This window comes from Bos grunniens, chromosome 25 (assembly GCF_055505025.1).
Source record: "Bos grunniens cultivar Pamir isolate PY7600 chromosome 25, Bosgru_T2T1.0, whole genome shotgun sequence".
Taxonomy (NCBI): domain Eukaryota; kingdom Metazoa; phylum Chordata; class Mammalia; order Artiodactyla; family Bovidae; genus Bos; species Bos grunniens.
Genome location: NC_141189.1, coordinates 21793533 through 21815621, shown reverse-complemented (window position 1 = coordinate 21815621; position 22089 = coordinate 21793533). Strand labels below are relative to the sequence as shown.

The window sequence follows — 22089 nt, the reverse complement described above, 5'->3', positions numbered from 1 at the left end:
CCTCACATCGCCCCGAGGACACTCTGTGCCTGCGGCGGGTTAGGGATGCGATGGGCAGGATTGGACAGGTGTGCGCCCTGAGTCCAGGTGCGCCGCGGGGCAGGCTGGGGCTCTGTGCAGGGCATGTGTGTGCTGCTGGGACAGTGGTCTGTCTGGGAACACGAGGATGACGGATGACGGGGTCTGTGTGTACGGATCTGTGCCACGCGTCTGGATGTGGGAGGAGAAATGCGGGGGTGTGTGCGCAAGGGTCTGGGTGGATGAGCTGGGGAGACATGGATGTGGACACGGGAACAAGGGAGCGCGCGAGGCCGGAGCTCGTTTGGGGGCAGAGGGAGAAAGAAGGGCCGCGGGGAGCCGGGCGGTGCGGTGGCCCGACCAACGGCCTCGCCAAGCCCCGCCCGCCACGCTCCCGGGCTTCCCCGCCCCGCTGCCGGCTCCCTCCCCGTCTGTGTCTCCGCGCGCTCGCGGCGCCGCCGCCAGAGCCGCCCGCCCGCCGCCGCCAGCCGCCGCCGCCGCCGCCGCACGCATCCCGAGCCGCCGCGGGAAGCAGGTATGACCCCGACGCCGGGCTCCGCGCTTTCCCCGCCGCCCGCCCAGCCGTTTCCCACCCGAGGGCGCTCGGCGCTCGCCCCGGCGGCACTGCTGGGACCCGGCCTCGGGCGCAGGGCGACCGCCGCGGAGGATGGAGAGGGGAAGACCCCTGGACGCGAGCCGAGGTGTCGGATGAGTGCGCCGTCGGGGGCGGCCGAGAGGGCGGCGGCGTCCTCGGCACCGAAGGGGCGGGATGCGAGGTCCTCTGGGAGGGTGACAACAGCGACACCTGAGAGCTAGGCGCCTGGACGCACAACGCGTGGCTGAAATTAGGGTGTCTTCTTGGTGTTTCCATTTAACAAAGGGGAAAACTGAGGGCCAGAGGCCGGAGCAGCTTCCCTGGGTCCTTGGGACAAGTTGCTGAGCCCAGATTTGGACCCGAGGAGTCTGACCGCAGAGCTCGCTCACCTTAGCCTCCTCGACCAGCCTCCCTCTGGGGAACAGGCGTGTCTTCAATGAGTGTTCCCCTTGAGACTGCCCAGCGCGGGGGAGGCCAGCTCCGAAGGCCCTGGTCTCTGTTCCCCAGAGAAGCGTTAAGCCAACACTTGGGTGGGCTGGGCAGGGGTGGGGGCGGGGTTGGGGGCAGAATGTGTGCCGCTGAAGCGGGACCTTGTCGTCTAGTCTGGAGGGAGAAACTGAGGCCGGGGGAGGTTTAGGGAGGAAGCCACAGAGCTTCTCCATCCACAGGGGGCGGGACAGCTCCTCCAACCACGCCCGATCCACCCCCGCCCCCCCCCACCCCCCACACACAGACATCTGCCCATCTCCACTGGAGTGAGGGCAGAACAACCAAAGCAATGGATTGACCCCGACAGCTCAGTCCTCAGTCCACGCGGGAGGCTTGTGTGACTAGTTCCCTGAACCTAAGCATCCCCTGCATGACCAATGACCCCACCTGCCTGCCCACTGAACTGTGCAATCCAAGGAGAAATATACACTCATCCGATCTCCTTTGTCTGTAATCCCTGCCCTCCCCCCTCCAAAGGTTACCGCCTTCATAATTTGGGGTGTTCCTTCTAGGTCTTTCTTACACCCGTGCAGTCACATAGATGTGTATCCATAGAAAGTATGTAAGCTGCATAGTAACGTGGGTGGATGTTTCCTAGAAATGGTACAGTACATCCAGCATCCTTCTGCAACTTGCCACCCCTCTCCACTCAGTTATAGTTGCTTTGAAAGTTATCCAAGTGGCTGCGTATAAAGCCAGCTTATTTATTTTAACTGCTGCCTTGTTTTCCACCATGGATTTGCCAGGTGATAGTGGTGTTAGTCCCCCAGTGGCATCCACCTCTTTGCAATCCCCTGGACTGTAGCCCACCAGGCTCCTCTGTCCATGGAATTCTCCAGGCAAGAATACTGGAGTGGGTAGCCATTCCCTTCTCCAAAGGATCTTCCCAGCCCAGGGATCAAACCCAGGTCTCCTGCATTGCAGGCGGATTCTTTACCCTGTGAGCCACAGGAAAGCCCATGGATATGCCTATTGCTGAGTATTTAAGTTGTAAAATCAGATGACTGTTTTATATTTCAACCTCTTGTATAAATTAACATTTCTGGGTGAAATAAGATTTCTTTGTTCTTTGCCCTACAATAACTTGAAGGATCTGAATTTGGGGGACAAGTTCTCTGTTCCCCATTGCACACGCATGTGCCATGCACACATACACAAGGCACACAGCCACGCACAGGTGCACGTATACACATCTCTGTCCTTCTGTCTGTAGACAAAGACAAACCCTGAACCCCCTATCTGTGGTTGTTGCTGAGCTGAAAGGCCTGGGATTGAGCCAGGCCACAAGCCCTGATGTCCAGGCCCCAGTGGGCAGAATTCCCATAAGAGACCGTGTCTAGGAGTTTCCTCTAGACATACTCGCAATGCCATCCCCACCGTCCAGTAGGAAATGGAAGGACTTAGGAACCATGTCTGACAGACTAGAGTGTCTAGGGTCCTCCTTGTGTACCACAGACTTTCCAGGTCCAGGCTGTGCCTTGGGAGTGTCCTTAGTCTAGACTGTGGGCCGGGACTGTCAAAAGTTTGGTGGAAGCTCTGATGACAGCTGGCTGGGGGAAGCTGGAATCCCAGCTCTTTGCATTACAGTCCCAGCTCCACCACTTCCCAGCTTGGGCAATAATTCCCTTCCAGTGTCTGAGCCGCAGTTTCACATCTGTAACATGGGATGATGTAACAAGGGCAGCCTCCCAGAACTGTTGAGTGGGTCAGTGGGATGACAAAACCAAGCACTTAGTACGTTGTCAGCACTCAGAAAGCAGGAAGTCTTATCTTGGACAGAGAAGACCCAGCAATGGCCCCAGGGAGGGGGTGACACTCAGGGCCACCATTTGGGACCTCATCCACATCCCAGTGCAGGGCAGAGAATCCCAGCGCTGAGTGAGACGGAGGGTGAGACCTCAGCTAATGGGAGCCACGCCCAACTCACAGTGGGGTCCGGAAGTATCATGTCACCTACAAAGGACCTACTGTGCACCTGGCCCTGAGCTAAGATACAGAAACAAACTGAGCCACGGTCCGCGCAAAGCAGACCTGTGCGCAGCTTTTGTGAGGCCCATGCTCCTTTTGAAATTCTAACTTACTCCCAAGATTTTAAAAGCTGGGAGATTAGGATTTGGGGATCCTCCTGAGAAGAGAGGATCAGAAAAGCTGACAACTCCAGCCCTAACTTTTGGCTGCCCCCTGGCATGGGGCAGGTACCCTCAAGGGTGGCACAGTCCCCAGCTGGCCCACCCCTTAAGCATAAAGAGCAGCATACTATAAAAGTTAGTAACTCAGACTCCATAGCCAGCTTCTGCATCCCAGCTCTGGCATGGATTAGTTGTGTGATCAAAGCAAATTATCTAGCACTTTTTTTGGGGGACAATTTTTTGATCTTTTTGAAAATTTTATATTTTTTTCACATTTGTGCACTGCTCTATTTATTTATTTTTTTGGCTGTGCTGGATCTTTGTTGCTATGCAGACCTTCTCTAGTTGCAGAGAGCAAGGGGCTGCTCTCGAGTTGCTGTGCATGGGCTTTCTATAGCGGTGGCCTCTCTCGTTGTGGAGCACAGGCTCTTCAGGCGCTTGGGCTTCAGTAGTTGCTGCTCGCAGCCTCTAGAGCTCAGGCTTAGTAGTTGTGAAGCACGAGCTCAGCTCCTCTACAGCATGTGGAATCTTCCTGGACCAGGAATCAAACCTGTGTCCCCTTTACTGGCAATCAGATTCCTATCCACTGCCACCAGGGAAATCCAATTTAGCACTTCTATAATTCGATTTCCTCGTATGGAAAAGAGGGATAATAAGCAGCACTTCTCTCAAACACTATTTTCAGCATTAAATGAATCAGCAAACCTCAGCCTCTTACAACAGGGCCAGGTGCATGAAATACACTAAGTGTTGATGATGATCATGCTTGCTGGTGGTGTAACCTGTCTGACCCCTATAGGAGGGCAATTTGTATTCCAAATTGTACTCCATATAAAATGTTGGGGGAGCACAAGTGAAAGAGGAAGGAAGGAATGAAAGTAACACTTTAAGCTCTTTCTTCAAAGAAGATGCTGCAATCCTGGATATTTTTTCTGCCCAAGGTCAGGAGGAGGACAACATTACAAGGAAAGTGACAAAAGGAGGGGACTTCTAAGATGGGTTTTGAAGTATGAATAGGAGTTTCTCTGGAGCAATAGAGTGAGAAAAGCATTTCCACACAAAGGAAATAGCCTTTCCAAAGCCCTGGGAGCATGACCGGGTAGATCACGTTTAGGAAGTGACAATGGTCCAGTGTTACTTTAGGTAAGGTATCTCAGAGTATAGGGAGAGGCAGGAAGATGAATCTGGGGAGACAGAAAAGGATGAGGATCTCAGGAAAGGGGAGGTACATTTTTTCTGCATCTATTGTGTGCAGGTGCCCTTGTAATCCCCACTCCCCCTCATCCTCATAATACCCCAGGAATCAGGTTTTTTGGTCACCATTTACTGATGAATTAGAGGCTCAGGAAGGTAAGCCACTTGCTCAAGAGCTCAGACTATGGTTCAGTGGCAGAACTGAAATCAGACCCCAGATCTGTCTGATTCTAAAGCCCGTGTCCCCTCTCTGAGCCTCCTGTTGTCTCATTGGAAAGTGGTGGTAGTACTAGTGAAGCCTACTGGGTGGGCTTGGCGTGAGGATGAGATGAGATTGAACATGCAGCCTTCAGCACAGTCCCTGGCACAGAGCAGTTGCTGCTGTTGTTGTGATGGAATATGTTGCTCTAGGCTTCTCACCAGAACTCACACCACTGCCCAGCCTGAGATGGGGGTCCCCAGGGAGAAAATGTCCGGGGCTAGTGGATCTCTCTGGGCCAGAAACATCAACATCACCTCGAGCTTTTGTCAAAATGCAGATTCTCAGACCCAATCTGCTGCTGCTGCTGCTAAGTCACGTCAGTCGTGTCTGACTCTGTGCGACCCCATAGACAGCAGCCCACTAGGCTCCCCCATCCCTGGGATTCTCCAGGCAAGAACACTGGAGTGGGTTGCCATTTCCTTCTCCAATGCATGAAAGTGAAAAATGAAAGTGAAGTCGCTCAGTCATGTCCGACTCTTTGTGACCCCATGGACTGTAGCCTACCAGGCTCCTCCATCCATGGGATTCTCCAGGCAAAAGTACTAGAGTGGGGTGCCATTGCCTTCTCCGCAGACCCAATCTAGACCTTCTAAATTGGAGACCCTGAGGGATGGCCCAGCAACCTGTATTTTAACAAGCTCTTCGGATGGTTCTCATGAATGCTGAAATTTCAGATTCACTGACCTGGAGAAAACCTTCAAATGAGATCCTCCTTGGCCACCTGCCTCCACCTCCAGCTAGAAGAATGGGTAGGTGGTGAGAATTCTGTCCTCACCAAGACCAAGCAACAGCACATCCCCTTCAGCACAGGAGGCTGGAAAGAACCATTTCTTTACAGATAAGAAAGTTGCCGAGGCCTTGTGGGGCTTTTATTTTTTTATATTTATTTATTTGACTGCATTCGGTCTTAGTTGCAGCACTCGGGATCCTCATTGCACCGTTCCGGCACACGGGCTCTCTAGTTGTGGTGTATGGGCTCAGGAGTTGTGGCTCGAGGCCTTAGTTGCCTCGAGGCATGTGGGATCTTAGTTCCCTGACCAAGGATCAAACTCACATCCCCTGCATTGCAAGGTGGATTCTCAACCGCTGGACCACCACCAGGGAAGTCCTGGGGTTTTTATTCTTGAGAGTTTGCTCTCCCTTCTAGTCTCACAGCCTCCAGGGGGCCCACCTTGAGAATCTGGGGACAAGATTTGACTTTCAGAGGAGTTGTTCTCCAGGGCAGGATGCCCCAGGCAGCTAAGGAGCTGTCCCCCTCCATTATGAAAGCCCTCAATTACAGACTGCCTGTGCCTGGGGGCCTTCGTGGGCTGTCTCTTCTCCCTCAGAGCCTTGAGATCATGTGTCCAGGCCCAAGTCCAGGTTGGACAATCGTGTTTTGTAGCGGACCTCCTAGGGAGAAGCAGACCCACTCTACATGTCTTCCTCAAATCGCTGATCAGAGCAGAGAGGCCAGACAGCCTAATGGGTAGAAGCAAGGGCCTTGCCTTGAAGGTAAAAGTTACTAAGTCGGCCTACATAAAAATTAATTATTTCTACATGACCTCTGCAAGGAGATCAAACCAGTCAATCCTAAAGGAAATCAATCCTGAATATTCATTGGAAGGACTGATGCTGAAGCTGAAGCTCCAATACTTTGGCCACCTGATGCAAAGAACTGACTCCTTGGAAAAGACCCTGATACTGGGAAAGATTGAAGGTAGGAGGGGAAAGGGACGACAGAAGTTGTGATGGTTGGATGGCATCCCCGACTCGATGGACATGAGTTTGAACAAGCTTGGGGAGCTGGTGATGGACAGGAAGCCTGGCATGCTGCAGTCCATGGGATCACAAAGAGTCAGACATGACTGAGCGACTGAACTGAACTGACATGACCATAACACACAAAAAGACATAAGCCCAGTCATGTCCAACTAATAAAAATATATGCCACTTTTATGACAGAGTTAATTTCATAGAGAGCTCTTACAAATTAGAGATCAACCACCTGTTTGAAAAATGGAAGGAAAAAGGAATAGAGGATATGATTCAGCTGTTTACATCAAAAGAAATACAAATGGAATTCAAACAGATGAAAAGATGCCCAACTCTGAAAACAAAAGTGCACAACAAAACCACGTCGATTCTGTTTTCCACGTGCCGGATTGCTGGGTAACACCCAGTGCTGGTGGAGACACCAGGATTCTCAGACTTCCTTGGTGGGAGCACATATTGGGCAATCTCTGCAGGGGTGGTGGGGCGGGAGTTAGGAAAACTGTTGATATTTACGATGCTCACAACCTCTGTCTCTGCCACTTCACCTCTTGAAATTTATCCTGTGGATATCGTTGCATTGGACACATTCTGTTAGAACAAAGAGACTCAGTGTTGTGTGAGAGCAAGTGATTGGAAATTAGCTAAACAGCCACCAGAGGGGAATTAAGTACTGTACATGTCAGTACAGCCATGCAAGAGAATATGATGCAGTCAATTAAAAGACAGCAATAGCTCTTTATGAATAAATGTGAAACCATCTCCTGGATGTTTTGTTATAAGAAAAATGCAAGGTATAGAACAGCGTATAGTGTTCTACCACATGTGTGTGTGTGTGTGTGTGTGCGCATTTGTATGTATTTTAAAAAGGGAGTTTAAGAGAATGGATACATGTATATGTATGTCTGAGTCCCTTCACTGTTCATCAGAAACTATCACATTATTTGTTAATTGGCTGTCAGTTCAGTTCAGTTGCTCAGTCATGTCTGACCCATGAATTGCAGCACGCCAGGCCTCCCTGTCCATCACCAACTCCCGGAGTTCACTCAGACTCACGTCCATCGAGTCGGTAATGCCATCTAGCCATCTCATCCTCTGTCGTCCCCTTCTCCTCCTGCCCCCAGTCCCTCCCAGCATCAGAGTCTTTTCCAATGAGTCAACTCTTCGCATGAGGTGGCCAAAGTACTGGAGTTTCAGCTTCAGCATCATTCCTTCCAAAGAACACCGAGGACTGATCTCCTTTAGAATAGACTGGTTGGATCTCCTTGCAGTCCAGGGGACTCTCAAGAGTCTTCTCCAACACCACAGTTCAAAAGCATCAATTCTTCGGCACTCAGCTTTCTCTCACATCCATACATGACTACTGGAAAAACCATAACCTTGACGAGATGGACCTTTGTTGGCAAAGTAATGTCTCTGCTTTTGAATATGCTATCTAGGTTGGTCATAACTTTCCTTCCAAGGAGTAAGCGTCTTTTAATTTCATGGCTGCAATCACCATCTGCAGTGATTTTGGAGCCCCCCAAAAATAAAGTCTGACACTGTTTCCACTGTTTCCCCATCTATTTCCCATGAAGTGATGGGGCCAGATGCCATGATCTTCGTTTTCTGAATGTTGAGCTTTAAGCCAACTTTTCAGTCTCCTCTTTCACTTTCATCAAGAGGCTTTTTAGTTCCTCTTCACTTTCTGCCATAAGGGTGGTGTCATCTGCATATCTGAGGTTATTGATATTTCTCCCAGCAATCTTGATTCCAGCTTGTGCTTCTTCCAGCCCAGCATTTTTCATGATGTACTCTGCATATAAGTTAATACTCCAATATGAAAAAAAAAGTTTAAAGTAAAATAAAGTAGATAACTAGAAAAAGGGACTCAATATGCATATATATGTGTAGATTTGTATATACATATTAGGATTTGGAGGGCACACTAGAAGCTGGTGCTACTGATTGACTTGGGGAAGGAAACTGATGAATAGGAAGCATACAATTTAGTACCCATTAGATGTTTTTTCCCTTTGTACAGTTGCTAGTGTTATAAAATCCAGCCACATGTATCTTCCTTCTCCTTATTTAAAACAAGCATGATACTAGAGATAAGGTTAATTCCCCCTTTGCTACTGCTACTGCTAAGTCACTTCAGTCATGTCCGACTCTGTGCGACCCCATAGATGGCAGCCCACCAGGCTCCCCCGTCCCTAGGATTCTCCAGGCAAGAACACTGGAATGGGTTGCCATTTCCTTCTCCAATGCATGAAAGTGAAAAGTGAAAGTGAAGTCGCTCAGTCGTGTCCGACTCTTAGCGACCCCATGGACTGCAGCCTACCAGGCCCCTCCGTCCATGGGATTTTCCAGGCAAGAGTACTGGAGTGGGGTGCCATTGCCTTCTCTGATTCCCCCTTTGATTGTGACCCAAATTATATAATATGTGTTCAAATAAAAATGAAATTAACTGTTTCAGGCAGGGCCTTTATCACAAAAGAACAAATATTGTATGATTTTACTTATGTGAGGTGCCTGAAATAGGCAAGTGCAGAGAGAAAGTAGAAAAGATGTTACCTGGGGCAGAGGAGGAAGAGTGGATGGGGAGTTTGTGTTTAACGGGTAGAGTTTCATTCTGGTTGGGATGATGACATTTTTCTGAAGATAGACAAATGGTGATGGTTGCACGATAGTGGAAATACATAATGACACTGAAATGTACACTTAAAAATGGTTAAAATGGCGACCCTTTATCTCGCGTCTATTATGAATAAATTTATTCCCTGGTGGCTCAGACAGTAAAGTGTCTGCCTGCAATGCAGGAGACCTGAGTTCGATCCCTGGGTCGGGAAGATCCCCTGGAGGAGGAAATGGCAACCCACTCCATTCTTGCCTGGAAAATCCCATGGTCAGAGGAGCCTGATAGGTTATAGTCCATGGGGTCGCAAAGAGTTGGATAGGACTAAGCGACTTCACTTTCTTTCTATCCCAACAGCATATTAGCAAGTTAGTTTTGAAACAATTAGCTGGGTGGGAAAATTGAAAATGTAATTGCTGCTAAGCCAAGGCTACTTTAATTTTTATTTTGTGGAATGGATATTACTCCTTTGATGTAAGAAACAGGCAGGAAAGGCTTCAAGGGGACTGGTGTGGCACCTTGCAAGTCAGTGATGACATTTCAGTTTACAGTCTTTGTAAGATAATTATGTTTCAACCTGAATGTTGATGTTAATCTTTACCAAAAGAAAGGTTAAAATGGTAAATTTTATGTTGTGCATTTTGTCACAGTGAAAAAAATTTAGGGATGATTAAAAAAAAAAAAAAAAAAAAAACAAGGGCTTTGATATCAGATTGCTTTGGTTCTAGTCCTTGATTCCACTGTGTGTACTTGGTCAAGTGTGTGTACTTCTTTAAAGCATCGGTTTTCCCACATGCAAAATGGGTTGTCAGTACCTGGCTCACAGAAATCCTGCAAGAACTTAAAGCCTTTATCCATATAAAGTGCTTGCTCTGCAGCTCTTGAACGTAGGAAGTAGGAGGTCAGGTTTAGGAGGATAAGAAAGCTAGAATCGGCCACTGGATCAAATATTAAAATCAGCAGACTCAAGTGGAGTGAGTTTATATATAAGGAGTTCATAAAAGCACCATCTGTATTTTTCTGTCACTTTGTATTTGCAAAAAAAAAAAAAAAGTTTTAATGCATTTCCGTAGTGTGAAATTACAGAATAGTCAGACAAATCATCTTGGCTGGTGGGAAGCCGCCAAAGATGAAGCAGTTCTAAACCTGTGGCCTCCTTACCTACATAGATTTGAATCCTGGCTCTGTCACTTACTGGCTGTGTGACTTCAGTCAGGTTAGCTTAACCTCTCTGTGCTTCAGTTTCCTTATCTGTAAACTGAAGGTAATAATAATTCTCATCCCATTAGGGATGTTACTAGGATTAAAGGTGTCAAGTGCTTAGAGCAATGCTTGGCCCACAGTAAATCCTAAGTAATTGTTAAGAAAATAGACTTGAAATAAGCCTGAAAGTCTTAGCATTTTTGTTTTTAAAAGAGGAATTTTTTTTTTTTTCACCCAAAGGGAATAGTCTCAAAGCAGCAAAGATTCAGGGGACTGACCTTAATCTGGAGGACTTCCCTGGGTGGTTGTGGGGAGTGAGCTGGGGAGACCAAGATAAGGTAACAGGAGCCCAGCTGATGAAGGATGGGGCAGTAAGGGGCTCCAGGGGGTTCCGGGATTTTCCCAAGAGGCCCCACAGAGATAACAACAGAGCCCAGCTTCAGCCCAAACTTCCCCTCCCCCACAGTGCCTCCTGATGGCGAGAGTCTTGAGGATCGGAGGCCCTCAGCCTCGCTTTTCCTGATGTGCCTGGGAGCTCATTTCCAAACCGAGGCCTGGACTGCAGCCTGAGAAGCCTGGCACACCTCCTTCAGGAGCCACCCCTGCACCTGTTGCATCAAGGCCCTTAAGCCGGAGCTGGAGCACAACCTCCCCAAACAAGCTGATTCCTGAAATTCCGCTCTTACCTGTGTCTGTGTGTGGAGTTCGTTGATTTCCCCAGTTGAAAGGCCCTACCCTGCACCCCAGGAGGATCACTATTGTCCTTTCTTAGCGGTTTGCGCCACGGTGAGGAGGAGTTTGGCTGTGAGAGAGACCACAGACCACAGAGAACCTTCAGGGTCTGAGGCTGTGGGCCTGAAGGCAGCTTTGGAAGGGCTGTTTTAGAGATTGGGAGGAATGTGAAATGGTTAGACATGCTTTTGCCCCATGCTGGGTGCTCCCAGGTGGAAGGAGGGTCTTGGAGGTCCTAATTTACCACAGGCTATCTGGGGAGACAGCTCCTGTCCCCCAGAGCCTTGCTGCCATGTTTTAAGTATTAAAATCCCCCAGATGCTTTAATTCTCTTCTTTGGACACTCATTTATGTTGGGAAGATCCCCTGGAGAAGGGAATGGCTAACCCACTCCAGTATTCTGGCCTGGAGAATTCCGTAGACTGTATAGTCCATGGGGTTGCGAAGAGTCGGACACGACTGAGCGACTTTCACTTATGTAACCATTAAGCGTTTGGGAGTTCAATGGGCTGGAGTTGCAGCTCAGTTATGTGTGACCTTGCGGGTGAGGTACTTGACCTCTGAGTCCCAGCCCTGGCCTGTGGACTGGGGACAATAGGGCGTCCTGCAGGGGCGTCATTAAGCAAGCCCAGCACCTTAGCTCTGTGGCCAGCAGATAATTGACCCTCATTCCTGGGCCACACCCTTCTTACTGTTCCAGTTAACTCCAGAAATGCTGTTCAAGCCCCGCTTTGGAAAGAGATGAGGGTGGGGCAAAGGGAGGAGAGTTCTGGGCTGAAAAGTCTGAAACTCCTATAGAATTCAGGGCAAGTTGAAAGATCAGAATTGGGCCTGGGTGTGTGTGTCCAGGGAGGGGTGATATTCCAGCGGAGGATGGATGGGTTGGTTGCAGCTTGCTGGCTGGAGGAGCGGGAGCCGGGCTGGGCCTCACCCTCTCTGACCCCTCGAACACCTGATGACAGTGGGTGGCAGTCTGGCCACAGGACGACCTACCCTTTGGGCAAATCTCCACCCCACCCCCAATAGAAGGCAGAACCTGGAGGAAAAGGGTGGGGGAAGGGGAGGGAGGAATCAGACACATTTCCCAGAATTGGGGAATAATTTCAGGAGTGTTTCCTGAAGCCTACGACACTAGTTCGCAGGGATTTAAACTACTTCAGGGGACAGATTTTGTCTGTTTTTGTTTGTTTGTTTTTTTTTTTACTGCTTCACTGCTATAGCCCCAGCTCTCTGTAGACTCTCAATGATGTTTTGTTGTTGTTCAATCGCTAAGTCGTGTCCGATTCTGGGACCCCATGGACTGCAACCCACCAGACTTCCCTGTCCACCACTAACACCTGGAGTTTGCTCAAACTCATGTCCATCGAGTCAGGGATGCCATCCATCCATCTCATTCTCTGTCGTCCCCTTCTCCTCCTGCCTTCAAACTTTCCCAGCATCAGGGTCTTTTCCAATGAGTCAGTTCTTCGCATCAGGTGGCCCAAGTATTGAAGTTTCAACTTCAGCATCAATCCTTCCAATGAATATTCAGGATTGATTTCCTTTAGGATTGACTGGTTTGATCTCCTTGCATGATAATGATATTGGTTGAGTGAATAAATGACAGGTGCTGGATGAGTGCCGGTGATGGACTAGGCCCTGGCGATCCAGAGCTGAGTGAGCTGCATCTCTCAGCCCCCAGGAGACTCCTCGACCCCCACCTCATCCTGAGAGGCCCCCTCCATCCTCACCCCCACTCTTGAACTTCCGCTAGGGCCCCTGATGCCTGGGCCTGGGATGGGAGAGGCTGTTTTCTTATTGGATCTTAGAATCTAATGGGCTAGAAAAAACCTCCCTGCAGTCAACCCCCAAACCATCTCAGTCACTGGAGGAGGTGCAGCCGCTCTGCCTGGGATCCATGTTGGTTGCTTGCCTTGTACACAGGGATGGACTGACTTTAGTTTCTCAACACAAGATACGGCTCATTAGATATATGTTGGTGGGACCCATGTGGCTTTCCCCTCTACAGTAATTATAATAGGTGGCACTTTAAAGTGTGCTCTACATGCCGGGTTACAGCATAGAATTTGTTCAGTGACCATAAAGGTACCCTCTCCCTCACTTGACCTTTGGAGAGATTGAGTTCTCTCACTGCGTGATCTCATCATACTCTTCCAACAGTCCAGTGAAACAGGTTGTTGTCTGCATTTTGCAGATCAGAAAATAGGCTAGAGAAGTTAAGTCATTTGCCCAAGGTCACACAGAGCTAACAAATGGTTGGACTGGGATTCGAACTCAAGCAGTCTGATCACAGAGCTCACCCTTCCTCTCCTCGGCTTCCAGATGAGTGTGGAGGAGGAATAGAAATTTTTACTCCATGACAATGGCTCTCAAAGCTGTTGACTCACTGGCAGTGGAGTATAAGGTTTCAGGGGTTTTCACTCCTGCAGGACCTCCCCTGGGTCACTGTGGGGGTGAAGATCCTAATCTCTCCCAACAGAAAGTGGGCAGACCAGAGCCCAGCTTGCATGTGGCTGTGATTCCTGGGGCAGAAACCCCTTACGGGGCACCACTTTCTTAGCCTCCAAATCTCCTTGGAGGCCGGGGGAGATGGCCACCCGGGGGCCAGGAAACCAGCCAAGGCCAGGCCTCCCTCCCAGGAACTCAGTTCCAAAGCCAAGCTAGATTTCAGAGGCTGGCAAGAATGGAGACTTAGCAGGAGACAGGAGGGACCAACAGAGAAAAATGTTACCCTTTTCCCCCTTTCTTGTCTCTGATTCATGCCTTTCACCTAGTGTTTGAGGAGGAAGGTGCTTGTTTAACAAGGCAGTGGAACCCACTCTGGAGGTCTAGAGCACAGAGACCTCAGCTGATGCAACACTTATAGACTGCTGATTATAGAACCGGCATGGTGAGCAATGTTTGACCTGAGTTGCATCACGCGGTCTGCACTATCCCCCTTATAAGTGGGTACATCATGGTCATCGTCACCACCATCCTCATCATTATCATCACCGCCATCATTATCATCCCATCCTCTTATCTCATCAGCTGCATCTTCACCATCATCACCACCATCCCCATTATTCTCATCGTCTCCTCTTTCACCACCATCATCACCAACAGCAACATCATGCTCACCCGCATGGCTTCCCAGCCCTAAGGCCCAACCTGCACGCAGGGAAACAGACCTAGAGGACATGACACATTCGTCCCCCAGAAAGATAAAGAAGTAGGCTCCAAAGTCTAAAAGACCCAAATTGATTCCTACCTCTGACACTTTCTACCTGTGTGGCTCTGGGTATTGATTTAACCTCTCTGAATCTCTCCAAGCCCTTGTCTGTAAAATGAGAGTAATCATAGTTGCTGCCTCCTGGGGATCTGACGAGGGTCACATGAGCTGGTGCATGTAAAGTGCTGGCACAGGGCCTGGCTCAAATCATAAAAGCAAAGCAAACACAGGAAAACACTCTGGCAAGGGCAGCAGTGAAGGGGAGAGCTGGGGGCGTTGGGCTGGGAATTCCCTGCAGCCCTGGGTAGCCAGGGGCAGGTGTTGCTCAGTGTGTGAGAACCGGCACTGGAGGGCTGGTGTGGGGCAGTTTGGGGTCAGCACTGGAGAGAACACTCAAGGGCCCTTCTTTCTTTCCAACAAGGCAGGGTGTGGAGGAAAGAGATGGAGACCTTTCACCTGGAGTGGGGCTGAGAGTTCAGAGCTGGAGCTGCGGTCAGTCCAATCCGAGAGAGATCAGGGAGCAAGATCCAGTTTTCCGAACTGGATAGAGGAGGTTCCAGTAAGAGCCAGCTGCTCCCTGCCCCAGACCCAAAGGACTCCCCAAAGCTGCCTGCCTAAACCCTCACCATCTATAGTGGCATTCCCTTTGGGGCCGCCTCTCTTTGGGATGAATTGTTTCTGAACGGCAGTAATAGTGGGCACCCAAGGCCACTCTTAGGCCAGGCAGCTCTGAGCATCTCACCTCCAGCCTCCAGCTCCGCAGATCCACAGGTGCCATTCACACAGAATACGTTGTGAACAATACCCCCAAGAGTTGTGCGGTGCAAAACCTGCACAGTCACACGGGACCGCTGTGCTAGCCTCCCTCTTCCTGGAGTGGACACAGAATCTATCTTGTACGTCCCAGATCTGACTGCAGCTCAAAGCAGAGAAGGTTGGTTGGTGTCTGGATTCGAGGTGAGATGCAGAGAGCCCAGGTGTGCTGCCCAAAGCTTGTCCTTGAGAAGGTTGTCTCTGAGTGTCATATTGACCGGTGATGTGATGGATTATTGAGAGGTGATATGGCAGAGTGGTTATGAGAGCAGCCTCTAGAGTCAAGCAGACATGGATTCAATTCTGTTCTATTTCTCTCACTCTGTGACTTTAGGAAAATCACCTGACCTCGTTTTGCCTCTGTTTTCTCATCTAAAAATGGGTGTATAATAATACACATGAGCATATACTAGTCCTCTCTCTCTTGAGGAGTGAGAAGGAAATAAGATGATGCTGCTGCTGCTGCTGCTAAGTCGCTTCAGTTGTGTCCAACTTTGTGCGACCCCATAGACAGCCTCCTACCAGGCTCTTCTGTCTCTGGGATTCTCCAGGCAAGAACACTGGAGTGGGTTGCCATTTCCTTCTTCAGTGCATGAAAGTGAAAAGTGAAGTCGCTCAGTCGTGTCCGACTCTTAGCAACCTCATGGACAGCAGCCTACCAGGCTCCTCTGTCCATGGGATTTTCCAGGCAAGAGTACTGGAGTGGGGTGCCATTGCCTTCTCTGTAAGATGATGCAGGTCAAGCTAAATGGTCACTACATGTTAGGGGTCAATGACATCTCCAGCCAGGGAGGTGGGCTCAGAGTTTCCCACTGGAAGGCAGCTCCCTGAAATCCTGCCAGGGTGATGAAGGACTTAGGTTCTAATCTGACGTTGTTGGCCCAGAGCCAGACCAAGTCAATACTTGATCGGGCCTTGTCAACATAACCTTTTCATAATCCCGTGCTGCTAAGGTTTCAGAGATTGTGTGGGTAAATAGCAGGAAGAAGAAGGAGGCCTGCAGTCCAAGCCTCCATGCCCTCAATTCATTTCCTCCAGCCCAGAGGTTGGCAAACTATGGCCCAAAGGCCAAGTCTGTGCAGTCCATGAGCCAAGAATGGTTTTTTCCTGTGGTTGGGAAAAAAAAAAAAATCCAGAGAAAAAAATCGTATTCTGTGACACATGCAAACTACATGAAGTTCAAAATTCAGGATTCATAAAGAAAGGATTATTAAAACACAGCTATGGGACTTCCCTGGTGTTCCAGTGGCTGAGACTCCACGCTTCCAATGCAGGGGCCCAGGTCTGATCTCTGGTCAGGAAACAAGATCACATATGCCGAAACAAAAAGGTCAAAGAGCTTGCGTGCCCCATCTAAGACCCGGTGTGCGTGTGTGCGTGCTAAGCTGCTTCAGTCGTGTCCGACTCTTTATAACCTCATAGACTATAGCCCACTAGTCTCCTCTGTCCATGGAGTTTGGAGTGGGTTGCCATGCCCTCCTCCAGGGGATCTTCCCAGCCCACAGATCGAACTTGCATCTCTTTCGTCTCCTGCACTGACAGACGGATTCTTTACCACTAGAGCCACCCGGGAAGCCTAAGACTGGATACAGCCAAATAAATAAATAAAACTAAAAAAAAAAAGAAAGAAAGAAAAAACAGCAACAAAACCGAAAATGAACACACAGCCATGCTGGGAATTCCCTGGCGGTCCAGTGGTGAGGATTCCATGCTTCCACTGCCATGGCCCAGGTTCAATCCCTGGTCCGGGAACTAAGATCCTGCAAGCTATTCAGCACCGCCCCAGGGAAAAAACAAACAAACACACACACACACACACACACAACCCACAGCCATGCTCAGTCATTTAATACTATCTCTGGCTGCTTTTACATTCCCACGCCAGAACTGAGTAGCTGCAGCAGAGACTCTGTGACATGAAAAGCCTAAACTGTTCCTGCCTGTCCTGTTTGCCAATGCCTGCTCTATCAGGCCAATGGTTCTCAAACTCTGCTGCAGTTTGGAACTAACCCAGAGAACGTTCAAGACCAAGTAAATCAGACTGTCAGGAGGCGGGAGCCAGGTATCAGTATTTCAAAGATCTGCAAGCGATTCCATTATGCAGATGAGTCTGAGAAGTTCTCTCCCAGCCCTTCTAGAGGCCCTGCTGCATGCCTCTTGCCATGCCTGGCAGAGCTGTCCCAAGCTCAGATAGCTCACCCAGGGAGAAGACAGCTCTCTTGCCCCAACACCTGAGTTCTGGTGCCCCGTAGGTCTGGTTTTATATCATCCACACAGTAATTTTTTTTTAATTTATTTGATTGCACCAGATCTTTGTTGCAGCACATAGCATCACATAAGATCACTTAGTTGCAGCATGCAGAATTTTTTAGTTTTAGCATTCAGAAATCTTTAGTTCTGGCATGTGGGCTCTCGTTCTCTGACCGGAACTCAAACCTGGGACCTCTGCATTGGGAGCACGGAGCCTTAGCCATTGGACCTGCAGGGAAGTCCAGCAATTTTGTAGTTGTGGTGGCTACGCTGGGTCTTCATTGCTGTGCACGAGCTTTCTCTAGTTGCAGCGAGCAGGGGCTCCTCTTCATTGTGGTGTGTGGGCTTCTCACTGCAGTGGCTTCTGTTGTTGCGGAGCACAGGCTCTGGTCACGCGGGCTTCTGTAGTTGTGGTTCACGGGCTTAGTTGCTCTGAGGCACGTAGAATCTTCCTGGACCAGGGATCAAACTCGAGTCCCCTGCCTTAGCAGGTGGACTCCTAGCCACTGCGCCACCAGGAAAGTCCAAGTCTAGCCATTTTTTTTAAATCAGGAAATTTTCACTTTGGCATCTGGATTTCTAGATTTCTTGAAAAAAATGAGAAGATCTAGACATCCTGGGCTCACATTTCCGAAGAGCAATAATCAGCTGGATCTCACCTGGCTTCATTTTTTACCATATTTATTTATTGATTTTTGGCTGCACTGGGTCTCAGTTGTGGCAGGCAGGATCTTTTGATGCAGCGCCAAGGGCTCTTTGATGTGGTGCCCGGGCTTCTCTCGTGGCTCAGGCTTAGTTGCTCCATGGCATGTGGCTAGTGGTAAAGCATCTGCCTGCAGTGCAGGAGATGCAAGAGATGAGGGTTCAATTCCCCTGGATCGGGAAGATCCCCTGGAGGAGGAAATGGCAACCCACTCCAGTATTCTTACCTGGAAAATCCCATGGACAGAGAAGCCTGGTGGCTACAGTCCATGAGGTCACAAAGAATCGGACATGACCGAACACAGACACACGCATGTGGGATCTTGGTTCCCTAACCAGGGAGTAAACCCATGTGCCCTGCGTTAGAAGGCAGAGTTTTAACCACTGGACCACCAGGGAAGTCCCTGGCTTCGTTATTTTTTAACATCACCGGCTTGGTCCCTGGAAACATTTGAGTTTGAGACCCCTGACTTAACGGCAAGGAACTCTAGGCCAGCGTGTCCTCAATCTTAGCATAGACATGAGGCCCAGGGTGTGCTGCTAAGTGCAGATTCTGACTCTGTAACTGAAGTGGGGCCTAAATATTGTGTCTCTAACAAACTGCTAGGTGAGGCTAATCTGCTGGTCTTGGTACTCGAGAAGTGAGGCGGTAGGCTGTAGGCCTTGATTCTCAAGTTTAGAACGGCCCAGAATCTCTAGGGGCTGTGAAAATCCAGAGTGCTTGTTCAAACCCAGAGTTTCCAATTCGGGAGGTCTGGAGTCGGGCCGGAGGAGTTGCCTTCTAACAAGTTCCAGATAATGTTGCAGCAGCCAATCTGGGGCCAGACTTTGAGAACCATTACTCTAGGTTCTGGTTGACCCACTGACTGGCTCACAGGCTGGGGCTCTGAGGATCCCCAGACTGCAGGATCTTTGTTCCCTTTGAGGTCAGGCTCCTTAACACCCAGCTGTCGCCAGGGGAACCAGGTCTTCGTTGGCTTCTTCAGTCACTGTCTCTTTGACCAGACCCAAGCAGTTTCCTCGAGTTCACACCGACATTTTACAGATGGAATTGGATCCCAAAGATGGGAGAATTTTCTGTCCATGTGTTGCACCCCATCCCCATTCCAGAGGGTCCTGATCTGTGCATCTTAAGATCAAAGACCCCTCCAGAAAGGTCTCACGTTAGATATTAATACCACCTGCTCAAGCGATCTGAGCCCCAGAGATGGAGTCTCAGGTGACTCTGGGCCTGAAAGCCACAGGGCGGGAGGGGAGCGGCCGCACCGCAGACCCTGCGGCCTCGGGCATGGGGCAGGGCCCTCGGGCGGGTCAGGCTGGGCCCAGTGCCATCCACTGCAACCGCCTTGAGCAAGAATGACCACCTGGGCCAGGACCGGTTCCAGGAGTCCTTGAAACGGAGAGGGCTGGCAGCCGGATCTGGGTGGGTGAGCTCGAGGAGATCAGGGCTTATGAATGGTTTCATTCTCTTCCTGGACCCAGAGGACAGGGACTCACTGCCTCCTGGGGGTTTTCTCTAGACTCTGGAAGCCAGAAGCCCCTGCTCATTGTCTGGCTTAAGAAGGGTCTGCAAGTCCTTCATAATAGGATGGCACGTGGGGCCTGGCCTGGACTGGGCAGGTGTTCTGGAGAGGCTGAGCCAACCCTGTCTCCTCACCAGCTGGATGCCCTTGGGCAGCCGGTTGTCCTATGGAGACAATGGTCCCTTAAAGGACTGACTTGAGAATGAAATGAGATAATGTGGGCACAGTGCTGTGACAGTCCCTGGTACGTATTAGGTATTCCACAACTGCAGCTGATGTTGTCATCATAACAATGGATATTAATTATTAATTTTGATGATTTGGTTATGTAAGTGCACCGCCATTCTCCCCTGGCAGACAGAACATTGCTCTTACACTCAAAACAGCACTTTTTTTTTTTTTTGCTGCAGTGCACGGTGGACAGGATGTGGGGTCTCAGTTCCTCGACCTGGGATTGAGCCCGCTCCCCTGAAGTGGAAGTGCAGAGTCTTAACGACTGGACCACCAGAGAAGTCCCAAAATAGCGCCTCTTTGGCAGTAGCTGTATTCATTTTGATATTCAACTTGTATTGAAGTGCCTACTGTGTGCCAGCTGTGGTTCTAGGTCAGCACTAATCAGTAAAAATATAACACAAGCCACAAATCTGAACCACATAACAACTTAAAGTTTTCTAATAACCACATTGAAAAAAATAAGTAAAAACAAAGAAATAAGTGAAATTTGTTTTAATAATATATTTTATTGACCCATTAACAGGCAGTCAATATTAAAAATTATTGAGATTTTCTATGTTCAATATACCTTAAGTTTTTTAACATGGTTTTATTCCTAACCTATACAGATAAATAATTTTTATTTATTTATTTATTCATTTTGGAGCAGGAACTGGCAACCCACTTCAGTATTCTTGCCTGGAGAATTTCATGGACAGAGGAGCCTGGTGGACTACAGCCCATGGGGTTGCAAAGAGTCGGAAATGACTGAGCAATTAACACACACACATATACAGATAAATAATATTTATTTGGGAGAAGGCAATGGCACCCCACTCCAGTACTCTTGCCTGGAAAATCCCATGGACGGACGAGCCTGGTAGGCTGTAGTCCATGGGGTTGCTAAGAGTCGGACACGACTGAGCGACTTCACTTTCATTTTTCACTTTCATGCACTGGAGAAGAAAATGGCAACCCACTCCAGTGTTCTTGCCTGGAGAATCCCAGGGATGGGGGAGCCTGGTGGGCTGCCGTCTATGGGGTTGCACAGAGTCGGACACGACTGAAGCGACTTAGCAGCAGCAGCATTCATTTATGTATTCACTTATTTTGGGCTGCACTGGGTCTTCCTTTCTCTAGTCGTGGCGAGCCAAGGCTATTCTCTAGTTGCGGTGCGTGGGCTTCTCACTGCAGTCGCTTCTCTTGGTGCGGGCTCTAGGTACATGGGCTCAGTAGGTTGTGGGTCACGGGCCTAGTTACCCTGGAGCGTGTGGAATCTTCCTGGACCAGAGAACCAGAGACTGAACTCATGTCCCCAGCCTTGGCAGGTGAACTCTCAACCACTGGACTGCCAGGGAAGTCCTTAAAGTTTTAATTTTACTAAAACACACACAACATGAAATTGATCATCTTAACCATTTCTAAGTGTATGATATAGCAGTGTGATTCACATTAGTGTACAATTCATCTCCAGAACACTTTTCATCTTGCAGAATACTAGTATTTTATGTCTCTCTTTTTTCTACAGTTTCTTTGCTTTGGATTATTTTTTTTAAAGAAGTGATTTTTTAAAAACACTTATTTATTTTTTGACTGCACTGGGTCTTAGTTGCTGCTGTGGGATCTAGTTCCCGGACGAGGAACCGAACCCGGGCCTTCTCCATTGGGAGCACAGAACCTTAGCCACTGGACCCCCAGGGAAGTCCTTCAAATGGTTTCTTCGAAATGCAGATAGTGTTCCACATGGAATCACATCTCAGTTCAATGGAGTTTCCAGTGCCCAGTATTCGCCACGCATGTGGCTCCTGTGTCGGCCAAAACAGCTCTGCACTGGGGCTAGGAAGACAGAGGCCCAGTCACCTTCACTGGGAGGTTCAAACCCCGGTAGAGGGAGACAGACAGGAAATGAAGAGAGTAGACAGTTTTAATGGTGTTGGGTTCTGTGGAAAGAATAAACAAGGCAGTGAGCTAGAGTGTCCTGAGGGGCTGGGGATCAGGACGGGTGTCTCAGAGGTGGCATTCGAGCTGAAGCCTCAAAGATGAAGCAACTTGATGAAGATCTAGGGCCATGGTCCCCAACCCTGCCTGTGCATCAGGCTTTGTGTGGGAGTTTAAAGAATACAGATACCCCGACTTGGGGAGTCAGAGCTGCTGTGCATGAGGCTCTCATGTGTGGGTCTTTGAAGAGCTCGCTGAATGATGCTGATGCTGGGCCAGAGGGGCTGTGGAAGCTGCCAGGGATGGCTGATCCAGCAGGAATAATAGGTGCAAAGGACCTGAGGTGGCCTGATCTTGGCAAATTGGAGGAGCAGATGTGAGGAAGTGTGAGAAGGGCAGGAGGAAGGTCTGGAAAAACTGAAGTGACTTAGCAGCACCAGCAGCAGCA

The 22089-nt window shown here is 49.4% G+C and overlaps 1 protein-coding gene across 5 annotated transcripts in view; it reads left to right on the top strand.

The window, feature by feature from the left end:
- Window positions 1-272: 272 nt before the first annotated feature.
- SCNN1B (sodium channel epithelial 1 subunit beta) overlaps window positions 273-22089 on the top strand; it is a 78682-nt gene continuing 56865 nt past the window's right edge. For 2 of the 5 annotated variants that reach the window (XM_086375311.1, XM_086375314.1), the window contains exon 1: window positions 383-553. Coding sequence is in view for 1 of the 5 variants with exons in the window: in XM_086375310.1 (XP_086231436.1) it covers window positions 280-553 (274 nt within the window). In the remaining 4 variants the exon portion in view is untranslated. Of the gene's footprint in view, window positions 554-10759; window positions 11046-19900; window positions 20095-22089 lie in introns of those variants that run through there. The other 3 variants (XM_086375312.1, XM_086375310.1, XM_086375313.1) reach the window with 3 other exon arrangements.